General features: G+C 42.8%; 1 protein-coding gene across 4 annotated transcripts in view; it reads left to right on the top strand.

Moving 5' to 3' along the window:
• Window positions 1-16,824, top strand: part of myripb (myosin VIIA and Rab interacting protein b) — a 181,050-nt gene that overhangs the window by 78,198 nt on the left and 86,028 nt on the right. For all 4 annotated transcript variants that reach the window (XM_049564768.1, XM_049564767.1, XM_049564766.1 and 1 more), the window contains exon 3: window positions 12,571-12,792. In XM_049564768.1, coding sequence (XP_049420725.1) covers window positions 12,571-12,792 — 222 coding nt within the window. The remainder of the gene's footprint in view (window positions 1-12,570; window positions 12,793-16,824) is intronic.

Raw genomic sequence — 16,824 nt, 5'->3', positions numbered from 1 at the left:
ATGTGCTAATAAGTTTAATGAAGATGGTGAATCTGCATTAACATGTTAGCACGCTGATGTTAGCATTGAGCTCAAAGTACCACTGTGCCTAAGTACAGTCATATAGAACTGTTAGCATGGCTGCAGACTCTTACGCCTCATTTCCGCTTATGCATGTGATTGGTGTAGATCTGTAAATATACAGATGTTGCCTCTAGTGTCCAACGCAAGGAAGTGCATTTCTTTACGGATGCATAGAAACCTGATACTACCTGTAGTCATAGGAGAGGGGCTAATTTTGTGCTATTTTTTTTGTGATTTTTTGGGAAAAAATCAGGACCAATATTGCATGACAACAAATAGATGTTAGCCTGTCAGGTACATGGCACGTTTTGTGAAATATTTTATTAAAAAGACGTATGAATGGCTGAATGTTAATATATATTTTAGCAGAATAACATTACCCAGATTCACAAACCTAGATAAACAAGTTCCTTTTTAATCATACAAAAACCCACTTGACAGTCAACACAGGCAACTGAATTGAAGAAACTAGCCTGTTAGCCAGTTAGCAGCCTGTTAGCTAAGCTAGCACACCATCATGCAGTCTCTCCGAAATCCACCAAAATATTATGGAGGGGAGGAGTTTCACAGGCACATTGGATATCACTGAAGTTCCCATAGGAATGAATCCACTTCCGGTTGACTTGTCTTCTTACACATACGTAATGATGTGTTAGTGTTGTCAAATGATTCTTCCAAACCTTAGTCCTCGTAGGCTATAATATGCAGCATTGGTGTTTATTCCTGCTCTCTCATCATAACACCTTATACTGTATCTGCTGGTACCCTGCACAAATGTACTTTTATTCTTCGTCTCTTTAATGTATCCCATAATGCCCTTCTGGGTCTATCATTAGTTCTCTTGTACTTAGTGGAAATTCCATTTGCAGTTTGAGGTCATTTTTTACTTTCTTTCCCTTTGGTCATAGTGAAAAAATCTAACAGGATAAAGACCATAGGCTTACTGTGATTAATTTACTGATTGCTGAAGGGAAGTTGTGTCTCTTTACTACCAGCTGCCTTTGAGGTTTCATGAATTCTGTCCTTGCAGACTTTGTGTTTTTGCTGACGAATATATTTTTGGATATACGACACATTTGTCTTTAATGTTGAAGTTGTCCTAACCCTGCTCTTTCATTCATGTATCTCTGCTAAGTGACATTTTTCATTTGACAGGGACATATTTTTATTAAATATACCTTACATTTAAGTAAAATAAAGTAAATATGAGCTCACTGTGTTTAGAGTAACCTGCGGGAGTAAATGGCAGGGTCCTCCAGATGTCAACAATGAGTGTTTGCAGGAAGATGACAGACTGCCGGGATTATATCTCTCCATCATTTCAGGTCACTCAGCCCTTGATTTTACAGACAGCGCTGGGCAGAGGAAATTACCTTGTTGCTTGAGTCTCGGCTCAAAACTCTCCACTGTTGTCAGAGATATACTTACACGGATTTTCTGGAGTTGGCCAGAACTGCTATTTGTCAAACCTCTCATGGATGAGACGCCTTCAAATAAGTTGTACTGTGCAGTGTGAGAGGGATTTCAGCACACATAATCCTGCAGGAGAACTGGGAAGGCTTTGGGGTTATTTTATCTTCCTGAGTCTGTAATTCAAATATTTCAGGGCTGCCTGTTGTAAATTGATCGGTGGATTATTCATTTGTGACTTTAGAATATTTTAACATGACAAATATACACAGATTTATTCCTGCGCATGAGATGAAAGTCCCCTCACCACCTCCAAGCAATATGATTTCATCTCGGCTCACCAGCCTCCCAACACCTGCACCTTAATCAACAGCTCGCCGACAATCCCAATAGCCGAACGCCAGAAACTGTACCTTGAAATTTATGACCCACGTGCCAGTCTGCCACTGCATTGCAGAGGAGAAAGAGAGTTGAGATTGTCTACACTGGTTCTCTCTGCTCTCTCTTGGAGCTGGCATTCAAGTTGGATGAACTGTGTAACTCGGCTTTCACCCAGTCGGGGTCCAAATGCAGATTTTTTGTGCTTCGGCTGAGCCAAAATTTGCTCCCATTCTCATCACTTTTTTCACCCCCGGAGCAGATAAGAATTTTTCCAGCTCTAATTCACACAGGGTGTACAAAGATAGAAATGCATGCATGCATGAACACGTAACACACACTCACAGGCACACGGACACAGCACAGCATGGTAATATCCCACTTCAGGCCGAATAACAACAGGAGAAGATCCCTACATACAACCTTAACTGAGTGCACACACACAAGCAGGTCTACACAGAAACAGGAAAGCGCTGTCTTTGCACTTGAAACTGCCCACTTTCAATTAAAAGCACCTTAAGCTTCTGGAGAGCCTTCGATCAATTCACAATTACCAAGTGCATCTGGCTACTGTACACTTGAAAATACACATCGACTCAACGTCAATAAATACACACTTGAACACACTAACACCTAACACACACACACTCCTCTCAGACAGGTGTGCTCCTCTCACATCTCTCTGCTCCCGAGCTACATGATTTACTGGTGTAATGGTGAACAGTGGATGCTGGTGTTATGGGTTCTCACTGCAGCGGGCGGATCAAAGCGCTGATCAAAGACTCTCTGCTTTATTGTATGCTCATTTTCTCCAAGATCGTCTGTACGGCTATACTAACGGTGGGTTAACAATACTCACTCTCTTTTCCATGCTGTCTTCTTTTTTTCTTGTTGATTGTAGTGCATGGCTCCACATTCGGGGAGAGTCGTACTATATATATAGAAAAAAAGACTCTGTTTTCTCTGCATGTCAACCTGGGTATCGTATATCCACTGTGTTTGTGTGCATTAATACATAACCCATGCTGAAAAATCCACCTGCAGCAGAAGAGAACTCCCTGTGTGGTGTTAAACAGGCTTCAAGTTATGCCATTTCAGATTCTAGTAGTCCCTCACTATGTCCTTAATAATTACTTCCATTCCTTATGCATGGAGGTGGATGGCCCTGCTCTCTGGAGTTATTTGGTGCATCACAAAACTCGGGGTATGCAATATTATGCCCCAATTATTGAATGTTTAATTTGAAGATGCTAATAAAGTTTTACTGTTATGATTGGTATTCTGATGCTCATCCTTTGCTGACCATTACAAGGGCTGCCACTAATGATTATTTTCATTGTCGACTAATCTGTCGATTATTTCTTCGATTAGTCGACTAATCATTTCATCGAAAAATGTGTTAAAATGTTGAAAAATGACGGTCTGTCTCGCCCAAACCCCAAAATTACAGCATCTAATGTCCTGTTTCGTACTCACGCCAAAGGGTTTTAGTTCACTGTCATGGGAGAGTGTGTAAAGCTGCCAATATCTGAACGTAAGAAGCTGCAGTGAGAGTATTTTGGGGTACTTTTATAGTACTTTTCTATGAAAAATGACTCAAACCGATTAGTCGACTACTAAAATAGTCACCGATTATTTTAATAGTTGATTAGTCATTGATTAGTTGACTAATCGTGGCAGCCCTAACGATTACGGCTAAGTGCATCCCCGGAAATAATCTTTTTTTTATTTATTTACTTTTTTTAAATACCAAAGTGGTAATTTGGCTGCTGATTTCTGTTCTGACAGCCGCATGTGCTCGGTGATAAATACTGTCATGCCATCACTTTTTCAGAGATAGAGCCAATGCTTCAGGAACAGAAATTTTATGGTGTTTTATAATAAATCATCAGCCAAATACATCATACTGGTGTTGTTCTAGCATCCTTGTAGTTTGAGCTTGTTTTCTTGGTTGTCTAGTGTAAAGGTATTAACACAGTTCAGTCAAAGAAAACTTTATTTTCATTTGAGTATTACATTTGGCAATTTGGCTCTGTTCTGGGGCCTCTTTGCCTTTCCTAGGCCTACGCAGAAAGCCTAAGATGGAGAGAGCTCACCTCTCTGCCCTTCCATGTGCAAACGAGGAAAGCCTGAGGCAGAGAGAGAGAGCAAACCTCCCTGCCCTTCCATGTGCCTACATGGAAAGCTTAAGGCAGGGAGAGCAGCAGCAAAGACCCCCCAGGGAACAGAACAGAGCAGCATCAATGACAAACAGAAATGACATTGATAAGTCAGACCCATCATGAAAAGGAGGAGCTGGGGTGAAGGCGGGTTGCAAAGCAGCTTGCAGAGGAAGCAGCAACAGTAGGCAGGCCAGAGCAGTTTAAACAGGGTACCCTGAATGAGATTTGCCAATTGGTTGCATAGAAAAGAATCATGTGATCTATCAGCTGGTGGGGTTTGCGTTTGCTGAATTTGAGTTGCGAAGCTGCTAAGGCACATCTCTGGAGCTGCTGTCTGCTCTTCTCCTGGTGACATATTCTTGGAGCCGTAATGTCCACTCTGTTCTTTAAGTCTGTTGTCTACTTGTTTGTGGTCTGATAAATTCTTTAATTTCAGTTTCCCATTAAGCTGTTTTTCCAGGCTATTGTAGTTGTCATGTTTGGTTGCAGCAACAGGCTCAACTACTGGCTCTGTAATTGGATAGTGAGATTATATTCCTAATTGGGTGGTCAAATTTGATGTTAACCTGAATGTTAATGTGGGACAACAGAATTTGTACTTGTAGATTTGATTCATAGCTGTAAACCTGGGATTCACACATACAGTTGAATTCAGTTTTTTCACCCACTAACAGATAGATGTGTACCTGCAAACATTTGTGCATGTTTTCTTTATACACAAGTGTCAATAATTTTCAGTTATTTGCAATGTTTTTTGTACAGGTAACATGTCCTTCCAGATTCAAAAACTAAATCTGTTTGTACATTTTACACATTCAGCCATTTGAATTCATTTGATCAGTGTTTTTGCACAATCACATACAAAATGTTTTCACACAATGATATGGTGATAAACAGCTACAATACTGTTTCGGTTTTGTTTCCATACTCATACACCCTCATAAGGGACCAGAAGATGGAATTGGTCTCTATAATTTTTACTCCCAACTTGTTAAATATGGCACATTAGTCAGTGCGGTACGCTTCAAACTGTGACGTTCTAGGTACCCCTCTAGCGTCAGTTTTTGACCTGTCAGTTTCTACGTCAGCTTTTGCTCGTTACATATGACAGTGTGATTTTAAAATAAACTTTTCTGTTCACAGAGAAAACGGTTTAAGTAAGCATGTTTGTTACGTAACTTGACTTACCGAGTATGTTAAGTGACGTTTGTCATGTGATGCTAATGATACAAAGTCTTAGTCTTCATACTACAATATTGCCATGGATGGGTTTACACTGGACTTAGTTGAAAGCCAGGTGTGTCTCATACACACGCTAAGGGGTGCCTTGTGCGTCATGGCAGACACCAAAGGACACTGACCAAGCTGCTGTATTTGATGCCCTGGGAATGAGAGTGGTTTGATATATTCAACTGATTAGCATAAAATCATGTATTCCAAACACAATAGTGTTTACTTTGCACCTTTGCTGATTCATCACATTGTTTCTCAGTTGTGAGTTGGTCAGCAGTGCATCAGCTGAGAGCTGTAACTCTTAAGCACTGCACTGAGCAGGAGAACAGCTGCTGAGAGGGCGATACATCATTTTCAAAAAAAAACAAACCCTGCAATTGTTTTTGTTTTTTCTGCCAGGCTGCAACTGGGCATCGAAATGCCATTATCTTGATTACAAATCGGACCATAACACAACTCAACTTCACCTGGAAAACTTGAGCCCGTCTGTTTGTCTGCTGAAAGAGAGAAAGACAGAGAGAGAGAGAGACGAAATGGAAAGTGAGGAGCAGGAGCCATGAGGGGACTCTGAAAAATACGTTAATAGATCGCTAGCAGAAAGGGAAAGTGAGAAAGGAGAAGCAGGGCAGACATGACTGAAGATGAAAGAGCCGAGTTAATAGATCTTCAGCACAAATAATATTTGCCAGGAGTGACAGGCAGTCAGACATACACTGCGTATCATTAAATCCAAACACAGCTCTGCTACGCTTATTTCAAATAACAAGCTGAATTGGTATGCAGCTGTGTTCCCTTCCTATACCCACTGTACCCTCCATACATCCATTTGCATAATCAATAGTTTTTAATTCAAGAGTCTCTTTTAAACTTTCAGCATCCAAAGAACTTTGCTGTTCTTAATTTGTCCAGAGCTACCACAATAGATCATGTTGACATTAATACGAGGCTTGAATAATTGATTGGCTAATAAATATGTTAAATTCCATGAGGCAGGGATGTTAACCCCCTAAACCGATTGTAGTGGGCACACACACATCAGATATTTGGAGCTTTTATTATGTTTCAAAGTGGCGTTGAATGGCTGCTTTTGTCAGCAGTTAACCTTGCTGTGGTAAAGTATTTAGCAAATGCAGAGGAGAGCAAATTGGCTTTGATCTGTGGTTAGTCACAATTTTTCATCCTCACCTTCTTTCTTTGTCCAAACTGCAGACATTAGAAGAGTCTCAATACCTGAATCAGAACAGTTTTCATTCCCTTGTTTTAAACCTGTGTGGTTGAATGTGCTCTGTGTTACAGTGCGCTGTTCTCTGACATTTTATTTTCAAAAGAATTTATTGATGAAACCAGAAAATAATAAGCAGATTACTCGATGATGTCATTAATGATTGAAACCTGAAGGTCCCCCTCCACTTATGTTTATGTCCCATGAAATGTCTGGCCTTGACTATACTGACTTGTACTTGTGTTTGTCATGAGAGAGGTGTTTTCACATCCCCCTACTGAAGCAGGTGATGTCTGTGCACCTCCCTAACGTAAGAGATTCAAATATAAGCTGGGCAAGCTAGATTAGTTACTTTACTAATACAAAAGCAGATTGCTGTCAGATACAGAAATGACTTTAGCCCCGTTTACACCGAGCAGTACGGTACAGCTCAGTTCAATTCGCTAAATTTTTTCCATTTCCACTGTGAAAACTTGTGAATGGTACCAATGGAACTGTTCTGTACCGTCCCCATTTTTGCTCCCCCCTCTGTTGGGGTACCTAGCACACAGATCTGGTACTAAAAGGTGGAGCTGTGAACACTGCAGTCTGTTGATTGGTCAATAGAGGACGGCCACTCTGCTCAGGGCTGAGTTGTGGCTGGTTTTGAGGCTCATGTAACCACTGTTCATACTGTGGAGAGTGAGTGACAACAATCCCGCTCACAGGACTGTTTGCCATGGAAACGCTGTTGGTACTTTTGGGTTACTTTTGGTTCCAAAGGTACCATACTGAAAGTGTTAGCTAGAAACTGGGCTTTTGACACAAACCAGCAAAGAAATCTGACACAGAGCAAAAGAGACTTGTCAGCATAGAGCAAAGTTTGCATTAGCATAGTGAATGTTTAAAGTATGCAGTTTTTGAATGTGAATTGTACCAATATGAACACACTGTAACATCGTAGAAGACAGCATTGTATGTTTCACAACCACTAAAGCTGTGTCAGCCACTGCAGGTTTGCCTACAATCTAATAAGCTAACAAACATCAAGAAATAAAAGATGCTTACATTAAATATCCTGAAAGGTCTGCTAGTTTCCGATTTTGGTGCACAACAGACCTCTCATCTGAATCTGGGTCTGACTGAGGCTTTCCTCTTATGCTTGATATCTTGATGCACGTTGCTCTGTCACTGTTCAACCTAATGCAACAGTGTCAGAGGAGGTGGAAAGCAAAAACAAAACCTACGGCAGTAGCGGTGGTGGGCAGGGCCCGAGGCCAGATTCAGAATTTCTCGATGAGGGAGATAGTTTTTTTTTAATTTTTTATTTGGGAAAACCATGTTTAACAAAATTATTAGTATATAAACTTTAACATACTTTGAAACATGTCTGGAGGGTGACTTTAAAGTCTATCATTACCAAGCTGATAAGGTGAAGTCATAGAATTACAGTGTATGTATTTAACCAGGTTTATTTAACTGAGTGACCGACCTTGTTAGATTAATAAAATTGTGTTATTTTTCCTTGACTTGAAGATTGAATTGTGAATGTTAATGAGTTAAAGTATTAAAATGAAATATGAGTCACTTGATAGGAAAGGTGCCATAAACCAACACTGTGTGTGTGTGTGTGTGTGTGTGTGTGTGTGTGTGTGTGTGTGTGTGTGTGTGTGTTTGTGAAAGTAGAGAGTCTGCAGCTTCTGCTTTCCTCTTTAGTATTAAACACTCAGCAGTTTAGTGTAAAGTGAGCAGTAGATTAAGATTTCAGACACTTATAAATCATCATCATAAATATAATTCATACATCTACAGTGCAGTGTGTAGTGCCTGCTGCTGGAGCTTTTGATCATATCACCTGGTCTTCATCAGCAGATGGAGTTTGTCTAGTTGTCATGAACTTTCAGATTTTCACACTGACATTTTTCGAGTACTATTAGGTACATTGCTAGCACTGGATTGGACCCCTTTGCCTTCAGAACTGCCTTAATTCTTGGTGTCATAGATTCAACAAGGTGCTGGAAACATTCCTCAGAGATTTTGGTCCATATTGACATGATAGCATCACACAGCTGCTGCAGATTTGTCGGCTGCACATCCATGATGTGAATCTGTTCCACCACATCCCAAAGGTGCTCTATTGGATTGAGATCTGGTGACTGTGGAGGCCATTGGAGTACAGTGAACTCATTGTCATGTTCAAGAAACCAGTCTGAGATGATTTGAGCTTTGTGACATGGTGCGTTATCCTGCTGGAAGTAGCCATCAGAAGATGGGTACACTGTGGTCATAAAGGGATGGACACGGTCAGCAACAATACTCAGGTAGGCTGTGGTGTTTAAACCATGCTCAGTTGGTACTAAGGGGCCCAAAGTGTGCTAAGAAAATCTCCCCCACACCATTACACCACCACCAGCAGCCTGAACCATTGATACAAGGCAGGATGGATCCATGCTTTCATGTTGTTTACACCAAATTCTGACCCTACCATCTGAATGTGGCAGCAGAAATCCAGACTCATCAGACCAGGCAACGTTTTTCCAATCTTCTATTGTCCAGTTTTGGTGAGCCTGTGTGAACTGTAGCCTCAGTCTCCTGTTGTTAGCTGACAGGAGTGGCACCTGGTGTGGTCTTCTGCTGCTGTAGCCCATCTGCTTCAAGGTTGGACGTGTTGTTGGTTCAGAGATGGTCTTCTGCAGACCTTGGTTGTAACCAGTGGTTATTTGAGTTACTGTTGCCTTTCTATCATCTTGAACCAGTCTGGCCATTCTCCTCTGACCTCTGGCATCAACAAGGCATTTTCACCCAGAGAACTGCTGCTCACTGGATATTTTCTCTTTTAGGGATCATCCTCTGTAAACCCTAGAGATGGTTGTGTGTGAACATCCCAGTAGATCAGCAGTTTCTGAAATACTCAGACCAGCCCGTCTGGCAGCAACAACCATGCCACGTTCAAAGTCACTTAAATCACCTTTCTTCCCCATTCTGATGCTCAGTTTGAACTTCAGCAGGTCATCTTGACCATGTCTACATGCCTAAATGCATTGAGCTGCTGCCACGTGATTGGCTGATTAGCTGTTTACGTTAAAGAGCAGTTGAACAGTTCAAAAACTTTGAGTATTTTTACATTTGAATCCCAAGGTGTAATGGTTTCAAATGTTAATTGACTCATCCTGCACTCAGGGGAGTTAATAAAAGTTCACCCAATCAAATGAGACTTTGGGCGACAAGCTAGCCACACTGGTCATAAAACATGCTTCATTGTTTTTGGGTTCTGGTAGCTAACAGAGCAATATGATGACAGATGTGTGTTTGAACCTCAATGAGGAAAAACCTTTGTCAAACTCAAAGCCCGCCCACTTTCAAGCAATCCAAAAAAATGCAAAGGATTTGATTTAAATTCTTCTTGTAACTGTACACTACTCAAATATTCAGTTTCACTTGAAAGTTTGTCACAGTACAAAACTGAAAGACTCTGCACCTTCTGTTTCAGGGGGACTTTAAGCTTGGGTTTGAAGTTTATTCTTCACTAACAGCAATTAAGGAAAAACAATCTTATTACAAGGTCCATTGAGCATTCAGTAGCACTTAATTCAGAGATACTTCCAAGTATTTCACAGACATTAGTTGTATCCATATTAACTTTGTCCATTTGAATGTTAAATGTTAAAAATTAGGAGCTCAAATATAAATGCTCGTTAACATTACACATTTCTGTTACACAAAAGGGCGCTCCGCTAATAAAGACTTACTGCTGTTTTGTCTTCTGAGCTAATTGTACCTCACTGGCACCTGGTTGACCCTCGTGTATCTCCAGTCATGGCTGCGAGATGAGCACAGGTTTTCATGTCTCATTAACAGAGATGTGAGTTAATGCTGAGGGACGCCAGGCATGACAAATCCCCCCTCGTCCTTGGATATATGTGTATATTCGCCCACTCATTTAATTAAATAGCCCCAGCTAGCCACCATAACCGGGCTGTTCATTAAACCTGTATCGCAGACACAGAGAGCCAAAATGGAACCTGATCCTAATCAGAAGTGAAGGACATGATTTCCGGCCTGGATTCTTGGAGTTATTGAAATATAAATACATGCTGCATATTTGGCTCGCTCTGTGTATATATGTTTCAGATCTTTTTTGAACCAGATGCCGCAGCTCAGACAAGGAGACTCTTTTATGTTGCTTGGAGGTTTGTTTTGATTGTTTTAATTTGACTGGGGGCCATCATTTCCCAGCAGCTGTATGACCTTGCATGTGCAGAATATAAATCCCCCTTTTGATCATCTCCATATATAACCATGTGTACGTCACTATCCACGGTGCATATGCCAACCAACGCCCTTCCGCCCCTCACACGCGCCCCCCAGCCCACTCTCACATGACACTATATATGAAATGGTTTGTTCATCTTGTTAATATGCTGCGTCTAATGATGCGTATGAAAAGCAATCAGTGAGGCAGCAGAGGATCTGCTTGAGGAGCAGCGTTAATAACTAAGGGAAGCAGGAGATTGCAATGCTCCTGCTGGCTCCACAGACATCGTACAGCACACATAGTACACACAGGAAATTCACAATCTGCTGCATTCAGCAGTCGGTTTTGCCACACACTTAATTTTCCTCACATGACTTGGTGGTTTAGTTGAAGTTAGAATGGGTGCACACATCTTTTTCTGTCTTTTACGCGTCACTTTGTTCAGAGGCTGTATCTCTCTGTGTTTTGCACATATCTGTTAGCATACACTACATGGCACCAGCTCTGTGCGTGTGTGTGTGTGTGTCTCGGATCAGCGTATGCTGTAACCTGGCTGTGTGCAGTGTATAGAAGAGCAGCTTAAATAATTTACTCACCGCCCATCGGAGCCGAACGCACTTTCACACCTTCCCCAGCAGCAACAGCTCCATCTCTGCATCTCAGCCTCCACTCGCACCTAATGACATCTGATGGGCGATAGTGTAAACACGGATAAATGTGTTACTTAATCTCTTCTCCTCATTGTGCGTAATTTCAAATGCAATTGACATGAGCGCAATACGCGCTGATGATGAAAGGTTTATGATATAAATGCAAAACATTACATAATTTATCGCAGCCTCTGTCTATGGTGCATTGCTCAGTCAGCGCAAATCCTACAGAGGAAAAACCCCATGTACATAATTTATGTGAGCAGTTGAGCACGGGCCTCAGATAGCAGGGCTGCTTTGCTGGTTAACACGCTGATTAACCACATATTTAGTCTCTTTTTTTTTATCAGAATCTTACTTGATAACTTAAATGTTTTGAAATAAGCAAAATATGAGGAGGATTAATATAATATGATGCACATGCAGCTGTTGGGATGGCAGAGTAAGCTGTGGCTGTGGATTCTATTTGATTTTTAAACGAGCTTTGGTCGAGTATTTCACTCTATAATCCTAATAGTTCATTAGTGGGAACAATTCTCTGAGGCGTTAAGATTAGTAAGACTGTGCTGCTCTTCGGTGCTCCTTCAGTACTGTAGTTTAAAACTGTAATTTTTTGGATTGAAGCCCAAACAGCTCTCCAGTTCGACTGTGGAGGCTTTTCATCAACGCTGTTTTTCTCTCAGGCTAGTTTGTCTGTGTTAAGCATGAGAATCTCCAGCACTATTAATGCCAATTTATTACCATCTTCCTCATCCTCACAGTGCAGTCCGTGCCCTTATTAACAAAGATACAATGCTGTTTTCATTTGAGGATGGAGGAGACGAGCATGTCGTGCTCTCCTCAGCTGTGTTTTGACTGATGTGGGCAAACAAGGCATGACAGGTCCTCCCAAATTGAAATGTCAGCCATCACGTTAATTCCACAGAATCAGTGTAAGAGAGGAAGAGGAGGGGGGGCAGAGAAATGTTTTCACCAAACGCATGACCCCTCCTGCCCTCTCCCTTTCTTGTTTTAATACCCCCCCTCTTTTTAATTTTTCATTTACCACAGCATCTCCAATTATTCCGCATCGCCATCCTCTCCCATTTCCACGTTCTACCTCTCAACCAGACACTCACCACCACCCTCTCTCCCCCTCCCTCTCCTGTCCTCTCTCTCTCTCTCTCTCTCTCTCTCTCTCTCTCTCTCTCTTCCCCCCTCTCCCTCTCTCGGTTTCAGTGAGATGAAGCAGGAGCTGGCGGAGGAAGGCAGCAGATGCTCCATCCTCTCCAAGCAGCACCGCTTCAACGAGCACTGCTGCATCCGCTGCTGCGCGCCCTTCACCTTCCTGCTCAACCCCAAGCGCCTGTGCCTGGACTGCCAGTACAACGTCTGCAAGACCTGCTGCACCTACAGCAAGAGGGACAAAGCCTGGCTCTGCTCTGCGTGCCAGAAGGGCAGGTTAGTGTTTTCACACACATTCACATACACGCCGGCGGCGGCAGCGGCGGAGACGGGAGAGATTAGAGTAATGACAGAGGGGAATGAATGGGGACGAGAGATACGAGAGGAGCTGTGAATTGGTGAAGTGGAGGGTGCTGAAGTGGGGAGGGAATTGGGATGGAGGGAAAAAATGTGGCATGTGAGGGGGGATTGAGAGTGTTGAGGGAATATGGGCACTGAAGGAGACAGATGTGCGGGGAAAAAGTGAATGGATGAGAGGGAAGGCAGGACTTTGATGGAGTCAGTGCTGCAGGGATGGGTGGCTTTAGGATTTTGTTTGATTTGTGCTTTTGGACATCCAACTCTTGTTTCAATATCTCATTGTAAAAATGAGTTTTCAGCTTTGTTGTTCTGCCTTTTAACATGCCTGGTAGTTAGAGAGCACAGGAGGAAGAAAATGGGGCCATTAAGGGAGATAGTAATGAAGAGGGGGGAAGAAGCGGGGAGGAAATTGAGGGAAACGTCTAAGTGATGTGTGTGTTGGGGTGAAATGACAGTGTGAAAAACACACAGACAAACAGGTGTAGGCAGGGCAGGGCTGGGAGGATGGATAATAATAATGCATGTTTGAGTTTTGTCACAGATTATTTGCCACGCAACTCAAATTTCTTGTGGGAAATTGTTTTCTTGATCTTTTTTTAATTTCTTCCTGCTTGTTTACAGTCCCTGCTTACAAACTAGATACCAGGGAACATACGTTTATGATTTATTGAACACTAGAAAACAATCTGAGGGAGCCGAAGAGGCAGGGGAATGCACTACAGCTGTCTGAATTTGCATGTGTGTTAGAGATCCGTGTGTGCCCATGTGTATGTGTCAGTTACGGCTGTTTAGGCATGCATGTCTGTCCGAAGCCTTGGGAGTTGTTCTACTGCCCCGACTCACCATTGGATGAATATTAAGCGTTCTCTCTGTCTGGGCAGCGAGGGTGGGAGTAAGTGAGTGTGTGTTTGTGGTGGATTCATTGCAAAATCAATTGCGAGCTTGGGATATTAGATGAGCCAACATGCGTGACATGTATACATATCACTGTAATGTGTCTCCTTAATGGTTTATATGAGGCACTGCCATTACTTTGAATCATGTTTGTCCCACCTGAGCTGCTTTTGATGCCAGTGTCCTCCTAAAAAAATATGAAATGCTGCTCCACAGGTTCTTGGGTGTGATTTAGCAGCATATTTACAGTAGGGTGCAATATCACAGAAAGCTAAAGGACAGAGACGCAGGTGAGTCGATAGTGTGTTTTGGATTTTCAGCCTGTCTGTGTGTGTGTTAAGGTGGAGGTGGATAGGATTGCAGAGCCCCTCCGCTTGGCCTTATTTCTTCCCCTCAATCCCCCAGCTCTATCTCTTTTTGTCTTTCATTGATTTTTGCTGCGCGGTGTATTGAGTTAGACCCGCTGCCCCGAGTCCTGGTGTATGAGACAGGAGGGAGGAGGAGGAGGAGGGAGGAGGGAAAGGGATGATGGCAGTCAAAAGAGGTGGCAAGGTTTGCATCGATCATCTCTTCCCTCGCACTCTCCTCCCGCTCCTTTCTCTCTGTCTTCCCCCGCGTGTGTCTCCCTGCCTTGGGCTCAGTAATGTTCTCATTAGGGGTTTAGACTGAGTCACAGATGGGCCCGATGTCACAACATCGCTGTCTACCAGCTACATATAAATACAGCACTTTTCATTAGCGCATTAAAAGGGCTTAAATCTGGTTTTAGCATGAATTACTCTCTCTCCCGGGTGGAGTCATGTCAGTTGGAACGGTGATTTACAGCTTGGTCGAGTGTTGGAGCTGGAGGCTAGAGGCACCCTGAACATTATTTTGGAAATAGCTATTAGTCGACTATTGGAGTGGATGATTGCAAAGAAAAGGAATTGATTTGATGCTAAATAGACTGTATCTGTTGGGAAATAACTGCAGCGCAAAGGAATGCTATCTAAAAGAAGAGTTTAAAGAGCAGTCGCTGCACAGTAAATGCAGCGCTAATGAAGTCTTTTTTTTGTCACTTACAATGTTGTTAAGAGAGAATACACAAAATGAAACATTATTACTCCACACAATAAATCTGTAGATCTGTATCTTCTCCTGGACGTCAGCAGTTTTTCAGCCATTTCTGAGGGAATTCTGCCGAATCTTAATGCAAAATCAATTCGCAGGAGGGAACAGACTGCCAAATGGTCTCACTCACATGCACCGGCTGTCCATCAACATTCACAGTGGCACGGCCACGCTGCTCACAAGCGCGATCCGTCTACGGAAAGCAGATTTGTAATCATCGCGCACATGGACACACTCAGAGGCTAAAGTCACCCACTCACACAAGGATGCCCATAAGAATGTAATGAATGCATGTACATCTAAGCAGACGCATGCCTCCAAGCGAGCAGGCATGTGAGCGCATACGTACATTATATGGCGGTTAATTACATGAATGAGCAGATGGAGTTGAGACGGACGCTGTCACTGATCAGTCGAAGGTTTCGCTTTCTGTCAATTGATCCGAGATGTTTGCGTGTTGCTGACAGCTGGTGTGTAAAAAGAAAAGACTCAGTGAATCAGCGGCTTTGTCATAACACCTTCCTGGTCTTGTAAATCACACACACACACACACACACACACACACACACACGCACACACACACACACATGCAGCAAACACAGCTTTCCCCTCCTGAGCGAGTGGGACAAGCATGACCATTTGCAGTCTGGTAGAATTAACAGCATCCTCAGCCCTCGGTCAACAAGCACCAAACGCACACACACACTCTGCACAGTCACACACACGATGCTTCGATGAGAGATGTCAAAACATTTTCAGTGGAAACTGAGAAGTCATTTTTTTCCCTGTTGTGGCTCCACACCCAAAGCAGCGGGGAGAATGTTAAAGGGGAGCGCAGGAGATGGAGAGAGATGAAGGTCAGGAGTGAGAGGAAGAGGGGGAGGGCAGGAGGATGAAAACGATTAGGAGAGGGAATAACAGAGGCGTTGTCCCAATTATCCGAGAGGGGAAATGCCATTTAATTCTTCTTTTGTTTTGACCCTCACGTTGAGTTTTTCCTCTTTTATTTCCCTGCTTCTCCCCGTCTTTTTATTTTTTGGTCCTTTTTATATTCGAACACTCGGTCTCTCTGTCACACACACCCCCTTCTCTCTCTCTCTACCTGATGAAGTCTCCATTTTCCACATTTACATTTGAGCTGCTGCACCTCTCTGTGCTTAATCTGCAGAAATGGACGGCTGTGTTCCTGTCTGTGCAGTCCGCAGGCCATAGAATGATGTACTTCTACAGTGTGTGTATGTGTATGCACAGAAATAACAATACACTAAAGTGACAAACTGTTCCTACCACTATATGGCCTTCATAATCTCATCCTAAAGCATGACCGTGAGGAGATTATGGCATCTGCTGCCGACCTATACTGTACCGTACACACACACACACACACACACACACACACACACACACACAAACAGAAGAAGCTTACAAACAAGCACATGCAGGCTGCACACACCCTTACTGGCCATATTATTTTGGTTTACTTAGATTTTTTGGCATTAAATTCCTTTTTAGATATTGTAATCAAAGTGTTTTAATTCTCCACGCATGGACACACATCATTGTACAACAATCCGTGAGCAAAGAGCCACATAAGCTCTCTGTCCTCATAAACACACACACTGCTGCAGTTAAAGTGCGACATTAACCGTCTGTCTGGCGCTGTCATGGCGGTGTGACCACGTAACTGACAGCCAGCCACACGCTCAAAGTCCACCTTTAATTATTCGGTCGGTTCTTTGCGACAGGGCTGCTTTCTTTTAAAGGACGAGCAGGAGCTGATTGGCTCTGCAGCCTCGGGGCCCACGAACCGACAAGCACGTACTCTCTAGTCATAGCGGGAGCATATAGTTTACGGTAATAGTTTGTTTAACATGCAACCACACGGATGCACACGCTCACATTTGCAGACATAGCATGCATGTCATTCAGTTATGTCACAGTAGC

This window comes from Epinephelus fuscoguttatus, linkage group LG21 (genome assembly GCF_011397635.1).
Source record: "Epinephelus fuscoguttatus linkage group LG21, E.fuscoguttatus.final_Chr_v1".
Classification (NCBI taxonomy): domain Eukaryota; kingdom Metazoa; phylum Chordata; class Actinopteri; order Perciformes; family Serranidae; genus Epinephelus; species Epinephelus fuscoguttatus.
Note: the sequence above shows the minus strand (reverse complement) of the source record. Positions and strands in the feature narration are given on the sequence as shown.